The following is a 14,319-nucleotide window of genomic DNA, read 5'->3' on the forward strand; positions in this document are numbered from 1 at the left end:
AGAAGTATACAATAGAGTTCAGTATTTATCTCATTCTTACCCTTAATCTCTACAAATACCAAGTAAACCAACAATATCACTCAGAAGGATTACTAACAAACTAACTAATTTGAAATACAGTATTTGTAAAAACCTCTCAAAGAAGCAGCAGTGGTGATACATATATTGCTAATAATAAATTCAGAAACTGAACTAAAAGATGGAAAATCTCACCATTCTTCTTCTAGCCCAGAACGCAACCTGAAGCTTACCATCAGGAAATTGCTCTGCATCATCATCAAACATGGCTTCTTTCAAAGCAGATTTATTAAATGAACTGATACCATCAGAATAATTGTATGGGTTATAATCTCGTGAACGTGGCGAAGAGTGGGGAGGCATTGTGTTGAGTAATGACGTTTTGTTATCAAGAGCTGTTCGGCCTGTATCGCTCACACCACTTCCTGCTCGTAGGTCTACTATTCCAGAAGCACTGCAAATCTGCAGGAAAAGAGATACCATACGAGCATATGAAACACACCTACACTTTTCAACTAACTACATTACTAATTCATCTATGTAGCCAAAACTTAAAAATTTCAAGAAGTTTACAAATTTAAAAAATTTCAAACTAGCCTTCAAGTAAGACCTCTTATAAACAGTTCCCTAAACTTTGCTTTCCTTCAAAAACAAAAAGTGAAGTGTACACAGTCCAAAAAAATTCATGAACTAGAAACAGCTGTCAGTATTTTATCTCAGAAGTTTGATGCTAAGTAATTAAAAACATGTTTAAGCATATACATGTTTGGTAAGCTCAACAAATCTGAAAGCCAAAGTTTCATAGAAACAGAAGTTTAAAACACTGCATGTAGCACTGAAAAACCCACAGGTTTTGTATGGAATAAAATAAAACCTTTGGAAAATATATATATTAAGGTGCAGACCTCTCAAAAACTGAACTCCAGCTGTTTTTCAAGGTAATCTATTTTTAAATTACTAACACTTTAAATAAAAAAACCAGCTAGTGCTACTTAGAATTAATATTTACATTTCCAAAATGTGGTTCAAGACTAGGAACATATTTTTCTAAAGCTCTGAAGTAATTTAGGAGAAATGTCCCGTTTCAGAAGTTGTAACATATAAACCTACTGAAAAAAGATGCTTTATCATCTGTAATAAATCAGTCATTGGCTTGGTTTGCTGATACCAAGATGTACTGAGTTTAAATACTCACCGAATCGCCATCATCTTTTTTGGAATCTCGTTTTACAGGCTCATTCATATCTTCCTGACTACGAAAACTGAAATTCTGAATGGCTTCAGTGACTCCACGAAGAGAGCTGTAAATATCTTCAGAATTCATATTTTCAGTGTCATAGTCAAATGCACTGTGGGCCACGGAGAAGGACACAGGAATTAGGATGGATTTGTGACCCCATATTTTCAAATAACATTAGCACAGAACTACAGAGACTCAAGAAATATTAGTAAAATTATTATTTTTCTTGAAACACATTAAGGAAGAAAGCTGTCTCTCCACATAGCAAAAACTGTACTATCTTAGTAAGTCTACTGCCACTGACAGAGAAAGCACTGATAGTAGCTAGCTAAGGGAAAGGCTACATTATGCAGCCGCATCTGCCTGAAGAAACAAACTTCTTTTACTCTGTTTTATGAGTATGAAACAACTGGGATTTTTACAAGATTCTCTCTTTCTGAAAAGAGTTCCAAAGTAAGTAGGACTGATAAAACTCAACAGTCTTCAGAGTAAGTTGATTGCTAAAAGCAAAATTACAAAATCCACTTTGCTGGCAACACTGGTACCACAAAATTAAAGACCAGAATGCTTATGAACTACTACTTTTTTAGTCTTCCCAATATTAAGTCTGGTTTGATGACCTAGCTGACCTATTCTAACATCTGCTAGAGATTAACACTTCCGTTCCTTCTCTTGCTAATTCATTTGCACTCCAAGGTGCACAGCCCTTCCCACCTCAGGCCAGCCTTGGCACCTGTCGGACCCTTCAGGGAGGCTAAGCAGTTCACCGTACTGTTGTTCTGTGAAGGGAAGGGGGTTATTTTTCAACATCCATCACTTTTTGCAAAATTCAACTCCACGCTTTCACTGTTGGGGTTACAATTTTGGGTAACGTGTAATGAAGCCTTAGATGCAGAACTGTAACAGCACCAGCCTACATTACCTTGGTGACAAAGTGTTCTGCGATGTATTGGTTGGGGAAGTGAGAGGACTTGACCAACTTGCTGGGGAGCGTGGAGTAGGTCTTGTTAAAGGACTTCCCATTGATCCCTGGAGGAGGACAGGTGAGAAGAGATACTCCAGTAGGACTTCAGCTTCCCTTTTAACTTATTATTGTATTTATTTATTTTCTAGTGCCCAGAAACATTTAAAGAGCTTCTATTTAACTTCTTGTATTGGCTAACCAATTACGAGTTAACTTCAATCGGGTGTAACTTTGACATGAGTAAAGTAAAAGATAACTACTCTTAAAATAGCACATTCAAACTTACTAAAGTCACTTGGAAGCAACACAGACTTAGAAAGTATCATTCCCCGGAGGAAAAAGAAAAGGCATTCCATAAAGAGTGATATCTGCTACTAACACAGACTTCTACATAGGATCTGGGTTACCTCCCCTCCTCTACCAACTTTCTTGCTCTCACAAATAACTCTACTGAAATGAATTTATGTTCAAAACGCTAGTAACTTCAGAAAGAAGAGTAAGAGAGATGTAGATACCTGACCACTGTTGCCTGTATTCCGGAGATGATTATGGAGAAGCTTTGTGGCTCCATCCTGAAATGTTTTTGGTAAAGCACCCAATAGCATTGTAAACTCTGGAGTGTTGAGTTCAAAAAGGGAAATCAGCACTGACTGGGCAGCCTGGAAGATGAAGATACAGATTGAAGACATTCATTTGAGTTTCTAAAGTATTTTTATCAGGAAGAGATGCTATAAGTGGTAATCACAAAACGTGACTTAAGTGTTGGTCAAGCTTGAATAAAAATGTTAACAGATGTGAACAAAAGCAATTCATACTTGCTGGTAAGCTGGAAGTTCAAATATTGATAAATGCAGGCACACAACAACAAACTTACACTTTGCACAATCATTCTAACAAACAATCTTTCAGAAATGTGCTCTTCAACACCCCCCAACCACAGATCCCTACTTACTAAAAAAAGTGCTGCAGGAATTCACAAAATAGCTTTTAAAGAGTTTGGCAAGTTGAACAAATACAAAAAGATGAATGGAACACACCAGGCAAGAACAAACCTGCAATTCCATCTCCTGAGTTCTGCAAGTGGTAATTACAGATGATGGATAATCAACACAGTAGCTTGAAAGGGAACAGTTATCGCTTTAGAAATTAAAAAAGAAAAACCCAAACAGATACCCTAATTTGGAATGAGACAGTCTTGATCTTGAGTTGTGATCACAGCACTTGATATTCTTTATAACTTATCCTACAGCCAAACTAGTTAGTTAACCTTCCCCCTTTCCTGCCCCACTTCATCTTTTTAAAAGACAGGCAAGCATCATGAGGAATAATTTAGCTGACTACATATTCTAAAGAAGAAAACTGTTTAAGTATTGGAGTTTGTAGTCTACTGGATGTCACCTCCCACACCCTCAATTTTAATAGTTCATCTTTAACATCATCCTCATCCTACAGCATGTTTTACTATATATTTTTTTATCTGAATTAAAAATCAGAGCTCTTTACTGACAAAGCAACACAGTAAGTTACACAATGGTTGGGTTCCCTCTAGTAAAGGAATGTTGACTGCATGACTTAGTAATGTTTGTACAGTTTGATGAATATTCACCGGGTAGGCTAACAAACCTGTCAACATAGCAACTAAACTAAACACACACAATGGAAGGCTGGAGATTAAGTTCTCCAGAATTGTTTAATAGTTTCTTTGTAGTATGAAACTCTGATTCTAAGATTAACCAACTATGTCTAGTTTATGCAGCTCACCATCAAGGTCTGCCATGCACTGGAGAGAACCAGTGCCTCATGCTAGACCAAATGATAGGCAGCTTGCTTAAGCAGCAATATACTTCAAAGCAAGTAGTTTAGAAAATTCTTTTAGACATTTATTTCCCTCCTTTTGCTTCCAGAGCAATGAACTGTAGCATTTTTTAATTAAAAGTGGAAAGCCAAGGTATGAGTACACATACCAGCACACATCTTAGTATTAAGTTTAACGACAAAAATACTAACATGTTAGATTGCCACAAATTATCTTTGCACACTCGTGACTGGCTGTTTTCTTTAACTTTTATTCCCTTCTCCCTCTGACACCCTTCCCTTCAAGTGAACACCCTGAATGCCCTCTATAATCCATCTTTATGTTTCTGTTTCCCTTGTTATTTCCTATGGTCAGCCTTTTAACAGAAATCGATACAAACCAAACCCAAAACAAATCCTGCATCTGAGAACCCAAAACAAATCCTGCATCTGAGCAAAGGCTTGGGAATTACCTATTTCCTTTTTCTGTCCTGTTATCCATGTCTCCATTCTGCAACACTGTGTCTATCTAAGCTGCCAATAATAATAACAACGCAATAGACAGTCCAGAGTCATATCAGGAAAGGAACTGATACTATCAAGTCTGCCCAAAACGAAGCTCAACGTAAAGTATCAAAATTGATACTGACTCACAGAAGGTTTTCAGCTATGCAATTGTCTATTTTTTCTCTCTCTTGACAAAAAAAGACAAAAAAAAAAAAAGGCATTTTAGAGTATTTGCAGGTTTTTCTTCTCCTTGGCATAAGCTCGCTCTCTCAAGATTTAAGCCCAGTCATACAGATAACATCTTTAAAAAGTCTGCAATAAGGCTGAGAAATATTTTTTGGTTTTGTTTTGTTCTTAGAAGAACCCTAAGAAGGTTCTAATTATTTTCAGAAGAATTCCAATCTCAGAAGAAATCTAAGTTCTGAAACATAGAATTTTACCTTCCAGAAAGAAGTCCCATGTCACTGAACTGCACTAGGAGTACCCAACTTCAGACTAATATAAAAAAGGATTTTTCATAATACGTAGTACTGGAAATGTTTTTACAAAGAAAAAAAAAAATCTGAACCCATCAATTACACAGAAATACACTTGGGAAAAAACTTTCAATTTAAAGAAATCATACTAAATGCTATAAGCTTATTAAAATAAACAAAATGAAAAAGCCTGTGATAGCTGGCTGTGAGGCCTCTTAAAAGAATGAAACATTTTATACCATCATAATGAAATTTTGTTTTCAAGAGTTATTAAAGACTTTTGGCAGTTAGCTGCCTCTAACAGCTGTGTTATGGAAAGAAAAAATAAAATGAGAAAACTTCATATAATTAAGGTGTTCCAGATGATTAAACTCACTGGCAATTCTTTCCATGATTCAGTTACTTATTGACATAAAAATGCTTATTAGAGATATGAACCATCAGATAAGACAGCTTGCCACGTGTCTTAGTACTAAAACTTTACTGATTTAGAAGATAGTGCTGCTTCATTTCTCCTCCTGTCTCATGGTCTTATATTTGTCACTAGAACATGGTATCAGGCAAGACAAGTCCATAGGATATAATCTATTATTGCTTTCTCACACTCATGAAGTTACATAAGAAGTGAAAGACAGAGACATTGTCTCCAGTATAAACTCTCCTATGTTTTTTTATTAAGTATTACAAACATTCCAGATAAAAAGAACATCCACAACTTCTTGTTATTTTTGTTCTCTTCACATTACACACTTTGTGAGACAGCTCCCACTTTTTTCTCTCAATTCTCTCCCACAAAACATCCCTCCTAAAGAAAGGAAGTTTTGGTACTGTTTCCGGAAATGATGAAGTTGCCAAAACTCAAACTTAATTGAAAATTGCAATGGAAATCTAAACAAATAAATTGTTCCAACTCTTCAAACTGCAGAAATAAACAGAGAAAAAGGAACAGAAGAGTTAGTTCTCTGTGTCAAAGATGCTTGCACTTATGAACCATAAAGTAAATATGTTTATTTAGCATTCAAAAAGTGTTCATGCTGATAATGGCAGCTAAGATAGAATGGCTGGTGATAATCAGAACAACAACAACAAAACTCTATTCCATCAAACTGCAAACAAAATTAAAAGATTTTTGCTTTCTGTAATTGGAAAGACTATTTAGAAACCTTTTCCAAAGACTGCATTAGTATACTTCTAAAGGTTATTCTGTATCCCTGGTATATCTATGTAGCTCACAAATACTAATTTTCACTTCACAACACTTATTGAGAGAAGAGAGTTTTGCACTGGAACTGCAGCATTACGAGAACAAACCTTTGATGCTACCTTATTAAGGCACAAACTTACTTTTGTCAAAGGGTCAACAGTTATTTACCTATGTTTTGTCAAACAGAAAGGATTTGAGAAAATCCAGCAGAGACTGAACCAAGTTTGCTACCAAACTTACCATTCCTGCTACGAATGTGCTATTAGCATCACGTAGGGTGGTCTCTGAAGGAATATTTAAACTGTATAGAAAATGCCCACTGAAGAGATTTTAATGCCAGATAGTGCTTGAAACAAAGCTATTCCTTGTATTATGAAAGATAATCTCAATATATTAACATACATAAAAACACAACCCTAACAGAGAGTTTCAAGATATGATTTTAAATTTTTACTTGAATATTCTTAAACATATAATTTTTGGCAAAGTTTTACTTTGTCAATTCTGATACTTTATACAGAAAAATTAGGTGTGTTTGCTGAGAAGGATATAGAAGTATCTATTCTCTATGAAAGAGTAAGTTTGTTTTTAAAGAAATTTTTTGTTTGTTTGTTTAGGCAAGAAATATTAGCTTCTCTAATTTGTCAAGAGATTTGGAATGTACTGCAATTCTAAGCACCCCTTAAGAAACATACCTTCCTAACATCTGAGCTTTTAGGTTCTGTGGTCCAGGTGATGATTCGAGACACTGCTAACCTAGTTTCACTTGAATTTACAAAATCTCCTGGATCCATCTGTTGCGCAAGAGTCTCTATGTATTTAAGGATTGCAACTTTGACCTGCAAAGAGAAACAGAGTCAGGTGGACAATAAAAATGGTGTGCTGCAAGAACAAGTGTGCTCATAGAGCAGTGTTCATTCCCTAACATAAGTATCTTCCCCCCCCCAGTTACACTAAACACCTTTTCAGCATTATAAAACTCTATGCAATAAATCAATTTACAAATGGATATAACATTTCAAGAAGGGAGTTATTCCACAGAAATTCAAATATTAATAGAAATCTTAGATTTTACTGGTAGCAACTAAAAGATACACAAATCATTGCATATGCAGAAGCTTATATTTAACAAAAAGAAAACCAAGGTACTCAGAATATTTAAGAATAATCAGGATTTTAAAGACATATTCAGAATTATTAAGAACTTTTTTCAACAACTAAAATGAAAAATGAACATTATCTGATGAACCAATAATCAGTTCCTGTTAGTTCCTACTATGTAGTTAACACTTAGCATTCTTTTATAAAACACCAGAGTTGAGCAGTCACTATCTTTGGGGATAAGCCACATGAATCTTCCCATGAAATACTAAAAAGGTATGGAATAGAATTTCTACAAAAGACTTCGAAAGGGTCACATGCACACTTTTCCTTTGAAGATATTTAGAAAACAGAGACATGGATTTACCAGGAGGATAGAAAAGTTGCTCTACTCCCTCATTTATCTGAGCATCATTCTCGTACTCCACTAACTCCCTCTACTCCTTATGCAGAATCTCTGTTTTATACGTCCCGGACTGCAGTCTCTCCCTTGTTCCTCCAAAACTGCATGACTGCACAGCTTTGGGCAAAGGGCTACTATGCCTGTATCTCCCTTAAATATTTATCTCCTCAACTCCGGCTGCCCCAGAGATTTGTCACGCAACCCGCCAACAGAAGTGGTGAATATTTATTTAGTCCACCTATTTGACTTAGCTGCTTTTATTTCCACTAGTAATTATAGCGAACCAGAAATACCTACCAGGAGGGAAACACCTTTGTCCATCATAATGAGAAATAAAGAGTTCTGTGTGTATTTTTAATTGTTCATGACTTATAGTACAATTGAGCAAAGCTATTTAGAAGTTTCCCTTGGTCATGAAAACTTGCAAGCTATTAAAAACTCAACATAGACTAAGTGATACACACATTAGTGATAGCTGATACATGTAGATTAATAAAGAATACTTCATTTTCACAGCAGCCGTTAAAGCTTGACTTCTCCAAAGTTATACAACAAGCAACAGCTGGAGGCTTTCATCTTATGCAGATCACAATCAACAAATGCAGTTGAGACCACACTATTTGCTAGATTCTTTCCAAGGAAAAAAAAAAGAAAACCACAAACACCTCCACAGCAAAAAAACCTAGGCTACATGGTTTTCCAAATACAAAGCAATAGTTAAAATTTCTAATTATCAAGTGAAACCATTATGACAGCACTATGTTTCACTGTTTGTGATTTAAATATACATAATACCACACCTTAAAAAAATTACTGTTAAGAACTGTAAAACTTAGAACATCCAGAGGCATTTCTTCCAGTGAAAAAATTCTGGAGCACTGTTATCTGAGACAGCAGTAGTATTTAGTGTTTGAACTACTCCCACAGAGTAAACTGCACAGACTTCTGGAAAGATGGAGGCTCTCAGGAGACAGAATAGCACTGAACAGAAGATTAATTGAGAGAGTTCACAGTAATAAAGCTTTTCTCAGTGAGACAGACACCCAAAGCTAAGTTTGACTATTTTGAAATAGAGTGCTTTTCACTAATTGCTTATAAGAGAAGAAATTCTGGAAGGGGTATCTTTCTATGCTCAAATATAATGAAACAGTATTATTACGGATTAAAAATCCCACCCTGAAGTAAACTCCATAATAGCAGGAAATCTACTTATGATGTGTTTTCCTCAGTATTTCCAGTAAGTATGCACAGAGTTGAGATTTAAAAATAAAAGATCTAACATAGTCCTCCTCAGCAACCCATTTAATCTCTCTGAGAGAGGAGATAATTTTGGGCTGCAATGAAAGCAGCTCCAGGAATTCTTACAATGAGTATTTGCCGTTAATCTGAAACCACTGTCTATGAAGTTGTTTAATACTGTCTTTACTTTCTTTGTGCCCTTCTAGGTTGAATTTATTGCACTTTTACTGGTCTATAAACACTGAGACATTTTTCCTATATAGCATATAACACAGACATTTTGTTTAAGAATAAAACTGCTGTAGTGAGCTGAAATATATAGATCAAGCCACAATTAGCACTATTACTCACAAAAAAACCCCATTAGACATAAAGGGAACTGAAGTGCTTCATAAACATCTTTCACAAATAAAGAAACGACAAATTCCGGCACAAAAATATGTGCAACTACCTCCAGAGATTCAGGAAATACCGTAAGGATGCTAAACAGACAGTGCTAGAAGGCAAATTGTTTTCCTGTCTGTTAAAAATGTGAGATTTACAGAGTTTCATTTGCTGCATCAGGGTAAGACAAAAGAAACATTTCACGTAGCAGGAAAAAAGAAAAAAGCAGAGAGCAACGTAGAGAAGCTGCTTTACTTAAACCAGAAAAAAGTCTCTTGCAGTGCTTTCCTGGGATGCAAGAGACTCTACTCTGCCTTACGCAGGCTGAATACAAGCAATCACGCAAAGGGACTTCCACATTGCCACATCCCAGTTGTCTGCCCCTAAGTTACTGGATACTTAGGAGTGACTGTCTCTGCCATTGTTTAACCAACTGACTAAAATATACACTAAAGATGAATTTTTAAGGGCGCTCTCATCTCTGCGAATCTATGTCATCGGTTGGTTCATTTTTTTAATCCAGAAATTTTAATATGGATTTAGAAAAAAAAAAAAACCCTGATCATCTGTGGCAAAAACCTTTGTCAACAAATCAGTATTTTCAAAGGAAGGAAGGGTTCAGAAATTTGTAATGAACTTTGGTGACAATGTTAAAACAAGTCCTCACTGAGTGTGAGCCATTTGATATTCAACCCGAGAAAAATGAAAGTGGTGATTTGAAGTGTGTTTCAGGAGAACACCCATCCTTTGGAGAGCTTATGTTCTGCACCTGTGAAAATAAGCTTAATAGATTACATCCCATCTAAAAAATTTGACTCCTATGCCCATCCACACATTTGACCAAGATACATGCATCTGGCACCTCTAACCTGTGTTTCAGCATTTACCACACCTACATGTAAAATAATAGCAAAAGACAGACAGATACAGCACAATACACTGTGCTGCATCCTCCACGGATCAGGTCAGTAGAATTATACCTTCTCTACGTTTGGTCCTCTTACTGCCTAGCTATCCAAATCCACCTCTGTGGCCACCCTAAAAGCTTGACTTTTATTGCCCAAGGTTTAGCTGTGTTTCTAAGTGTAAGAACGACAACGACAGTTTACTCCAGAGGATCATGATTATTTACTACTACCACATGAAAACAAAGAGGGAAAAGTCATTTGTAGAAGGGAATCCTTCCACGGAGAAAATTTCTGATCTATCATCCCTTCTTACATCTGACCATCTTTAAGGATGCTGAAAATCCTTTCTCTGATTTTTCCTGTCACAGTGAATGCTGTTTCTCAGTATATCTGGCCCAAAGGCACACTCTGCAACAAAATAATAACTTCTCACAGCAAGAACAAAAGCTGAAGACTTCAAGAAATGGAGTAGTGTTCTAAGATTATCAATTGATCTGTTAGACATCTGGGTGCACTGAGGATAGGATTCAGACAAAATATTCAAGAACGTGGATATTAAATAAACATTTCTGCAATTTATGTTCAATAATTTTACTGTCTGGACCCTGAAGTTGTAGTTACCTCATAAAGATGGAAGTAGGGGGTAGATACCACTTTTTTCTGCAAAAAGCTTACCTTCTCTTAAACAGTTACATACTTTACTGTCCCAAAAATTCATTTTAAGTACTCTTGATTTTATTTCAAACTAACAGGTGTTTCTTCTATGGAGGTAGTTTTTACTGATACCTTGATTTCGGCTGGAAATTATTTTCAGAATGTCTTCCTATTCAGTACTTCAAATTTTTTGATTCCTTCTAGGTTGCATAGTGAATATTCTTGAACTAAGCCCCAACTCAGCCTAGTAGGAGTCCATGTCTCATTCCAAATCTACACTCTCAACTTTGAAACATGATCAACATGTGTTTACCAGCTATACTACTGTATGGAAAAAAAGAACATCTCAACCATCAAATTCACCTTCCTGGGGAGGAAAACCAAGTAAAACAAAACCAAGCCCCATTTGTTCCCAGGATTTATTTAAACAACAAACTGATTTTTACTACCTCATTTGCTGTCTTCAATAAATGACAGCAGTCCCTTTTTAACACAGCTCTACGAAGCAACAGTGGTCAACGTATCAACTGTCCTCAAAAGCTTAAAAATGTAAGCTTTACTGTATTGTAGACAAAAAAGGCATATTCATGTGACTTTATGTTCAACATAACTTGGGAAAAGTCATATTCTTGTGCAATATGTAAAAATATTTCGTGCAGAATAGAGCAGAAAATGCCAGTTATCATATGCTTGTTATTTCCCCATTTACATCACTTGTAAATCTTAGGATTTGATGCATTTATCCTCAAATCAACTCTCTTTGGAACTGTAAATGTACTACAGAATACATTTTTACTTTTCAGTTATACTGGCAGGTCTATGGACTACAGATTCTTATGTAAAAATGTGTGTAATTATAAAGCTACACACTGCTTTCAGAAAAGTAAGTGTACCACAAGGGAAGCTGATTTTTAATATAGTAACTCAAGTTCATATTAATATTAAAATAATCTAAATGAATTCAAGACCTATCAGGCTGAACACAGGAAAAAATATATATGAACTAGGAAAACACGATTGGGAAATCACAAACATAAAATTAGAAGAGACTTGATAGAGTGAGTTTGCATAACCAGCTTGATGTTAGGCGGCCACATTTTTGTTGCTCATTTTTACTGTACTGTGGTTTTATTAGATCTCTCTTGCAGCAAACATTTTCATACTAGTGTAATGTTTAAAATTGAACATCTGCATGCTTAAGGTTTCTCGCAAAGGTTAGTAGTAGCATACGAATGCATTCAAATAAAAATTATTGGAAACACTGTAAGAGTTTGACATAGGGTTAAGAATAAAGACAATAATTCAGACAAAAACCTTTGAGCTCCAAAAAGAGCGAAGCTGGTCCTGTAGTGCTGGCTTGACTGTCTGAAAGTTTACAAAAACAAAATCCACTAATTGAAAACCTTTTTTTTTAAAAAAAACAAAACAAAACAAAAATAACAATCCAAAATCAAATATTTAAGACAAGCAAATGTCTATCAAGGAAGATTTTTGTTTGCAATGCAAGCCTGAAAATTCTTACCTTCAGGCTAGGTGTTTGGGTCTGGTCAACAGTAAATCTCATTAAAATACTAAACTGGAGGTCATTTGGAAAAGATTCCCTGTAAAACAAACAAATCAAATAATGTTAAGTTACGAGACATTTTCTTTTAATACCTGTTGAGAGGCACTAAATAAGCCCTCACTCTTTTCAGTAAAGAAAAGCTTTAGTACTTCTAAAAGAAAAAGAATTCTACCAGTTTTGTTGATATTGTATCTGACTTTCAGAAACATTCACCTAGCATGTAAACGGCAAAATTTAAGAAATTCCTGCTTTGAAGCAATTATAGCTAGAATAGATAATGCAAGTAATAAGGAATGATATAAATAATGATATGGCAGTATTCTGATTCTAAATCTATGCAATCCCTAAATTATGATGCAGTAGTACTGCTAAAGGTATACACTACAACCCTCCTGCATGCTTCTCTGAATCATCCTGCTGTTCCACTCTGGCTACCTCCACTCTCCCACATGCCACACTCCGGGTATGACCCTCAACAGCCCTGCTGCAGCAAGAGAAAAAGAGGTGCAGCAAATCATATTCCTTCTCTCCCCGCAACACACACCATACCCTTCCCCAGATTTTACAGCAGATCTGCCACATGAATAGGTCCGTCCAGAAGAGGCCTAGACCGCTTAGACTATCCCATACTTCAGAGAATAGAGTATAAGAAATAGGTCCCAGAGTCCCTCCAACTCTACTTAAAAATCTAGCTTTCATTTGGAAATAAAATTGGCCAGGGATGGGCAGCTCTGATGGCCCCAAAATCATGTAACACCATTTTGGAACCAGGATGTTAGTGAAGTCTGGGGAGAGTGGAGGGAAGACGGAAAGCAAATCCATTATTGCCGTAACTCCTTAAAAGCCTGCTGACACTGAGACATCAATATTGCAACAGTATCTTTATATCAAAATAAAGAAGTTCAAGCACAAGAGTGTATCACTGAATGCAAGGCAACAAACATACATGGCTCAGATGCACGTTTTGGAATCAGATAAGTAGTATCATATTAATTGCTCAGCATTAAGGACTCAAACCCTTTCAACTAAGAGTCACTTAGGAAAACAGAATGCTTAAGCAGCAAGGCTTACTGAAGTTTCACAATCTGTAGTTAGCCCTGCATTTTTGCAAGAATCTCAGAGCACACTAAAAAAAAAAAAAAATCCCCAAACTTGGAAGTAGCATGAGGGTTTGGAATTTTTTTCTCTCCCCCCGCCCCCGAACTCATTACCTTGTGACATCAAGTGCCTTCTGAACTTTCGCTTGTACAGACCCAAGCAAATCAGCACCCATTTTTTTCAACAGTTGTGTCAGCAGTACAAACAGCCAGTCCTGCAGATCTTCTTTATGGACCTGGATGAAGTCCACCAGTGTCTCCAAAAACATACTGAACACCTAAAAGGCAGAAGAAGATGGAAAGAGGGTAGGATGGGGCAAAAGAGGAAATGACACCGACGTATGCTGAACTTACAAACAAAGAAGAAAGCAGTAAGGGAATCAGAGGCAGAGAAAGGCAGTGTTTAGCAGCCAAGCAGGAAAAAAAAATAAAAGGGAAAAAAAAAAGAAATCTGTCTTGTTTTTTCATTGGATTTTGATACAAGAGTACATTGGAAATATTAGCTGACTTCTGTAGAAGTTTGACAATTAGGTATTCCATGCAGTTTCGTCAAGAAAAGAAATGCTTACTGTGATGGCTGGCGCAACCTCAATTTTTTCAGTAAAACTTAATTTTTTTTAATCCTTTCAAGCTTTAGCATTAAGTTGATTTGACGTATTCCTCAAAGACTACGGTAACACTTTCTCTCTAAAACCAAAAAAGCTGCTACAGTTCTTTAGCAAAATATTCATTGGAACTATGTGCATTACTAAATACTTCAAAATCA

At 36.0% G+C, this 14,319-nt stretch overlaps 1 protein-coding gene across 33 annotated transcripts in view; it reads right to left on the reverse strand.

Moving 5' to 3' along the window:
* Positions 1-14,319, reverse strand: part of CLASP2 (cytoplasmic linker associated protein 2) — a 149,043-nt gene that overhangs the window by 9,085 nt on the left and 125,639 nt on the right. For 29 of the 33 annotated variants that reach the window (XM_075706221.1, XM_075706220.1, XM_075706218.1 and 26 more), the window contains 7 exons: positions 13,668-13,831; positions 12,415-12,493; positions 6,899-7,042; positions 2,738-2,881; positions 2,181-2,287; positions 1,214-1,367; positions 252-480 (listed from right to left, as the gene is read on the reverse strand). In XM_075706221.1, the coding sequence (XP_075562336.1) occupies positions 252-480; positions 1,214-1,367; positions 2,181-2,287; positions 2,738-2,881; positions 6,899-7,042; positions 12,415-12,493; positions 13,668-13,831 (1,021 nt within the window). Of the gene's footprint in view, positions 1-251; positions 481-1,213; positions 1,368-2,180; positions 2,288-2,737; positions 2,882-6,898; positions 7,043-12,206; positions 12,258-12,414; positions 12,494-13,667; positions 13,832-14,319 lie in introns of all 33 variants that reach the window. The other 4 variants (XM_075706212.1, XM_075706211.1, XM_075706228.1 and 1 more) reach the window with 2 other exon arrangements.

The sequence above is a fragment of the Pelecanus crispus genome, chromosome 2 (assembly GCF_030463565.1).
Source record: "Pelecanus crispus isolate bPelCri1 chromosome 2, bPelCri1.pri, whole genome shotgun sequence".
Classification (NCBI taxonomy): domain Eukaryota; kingdom Metazoa; phylum Chordata; class Aves; order Pelecaniformes; family Pelecanidae; genus Pelecanus; species Pelecanus crispus.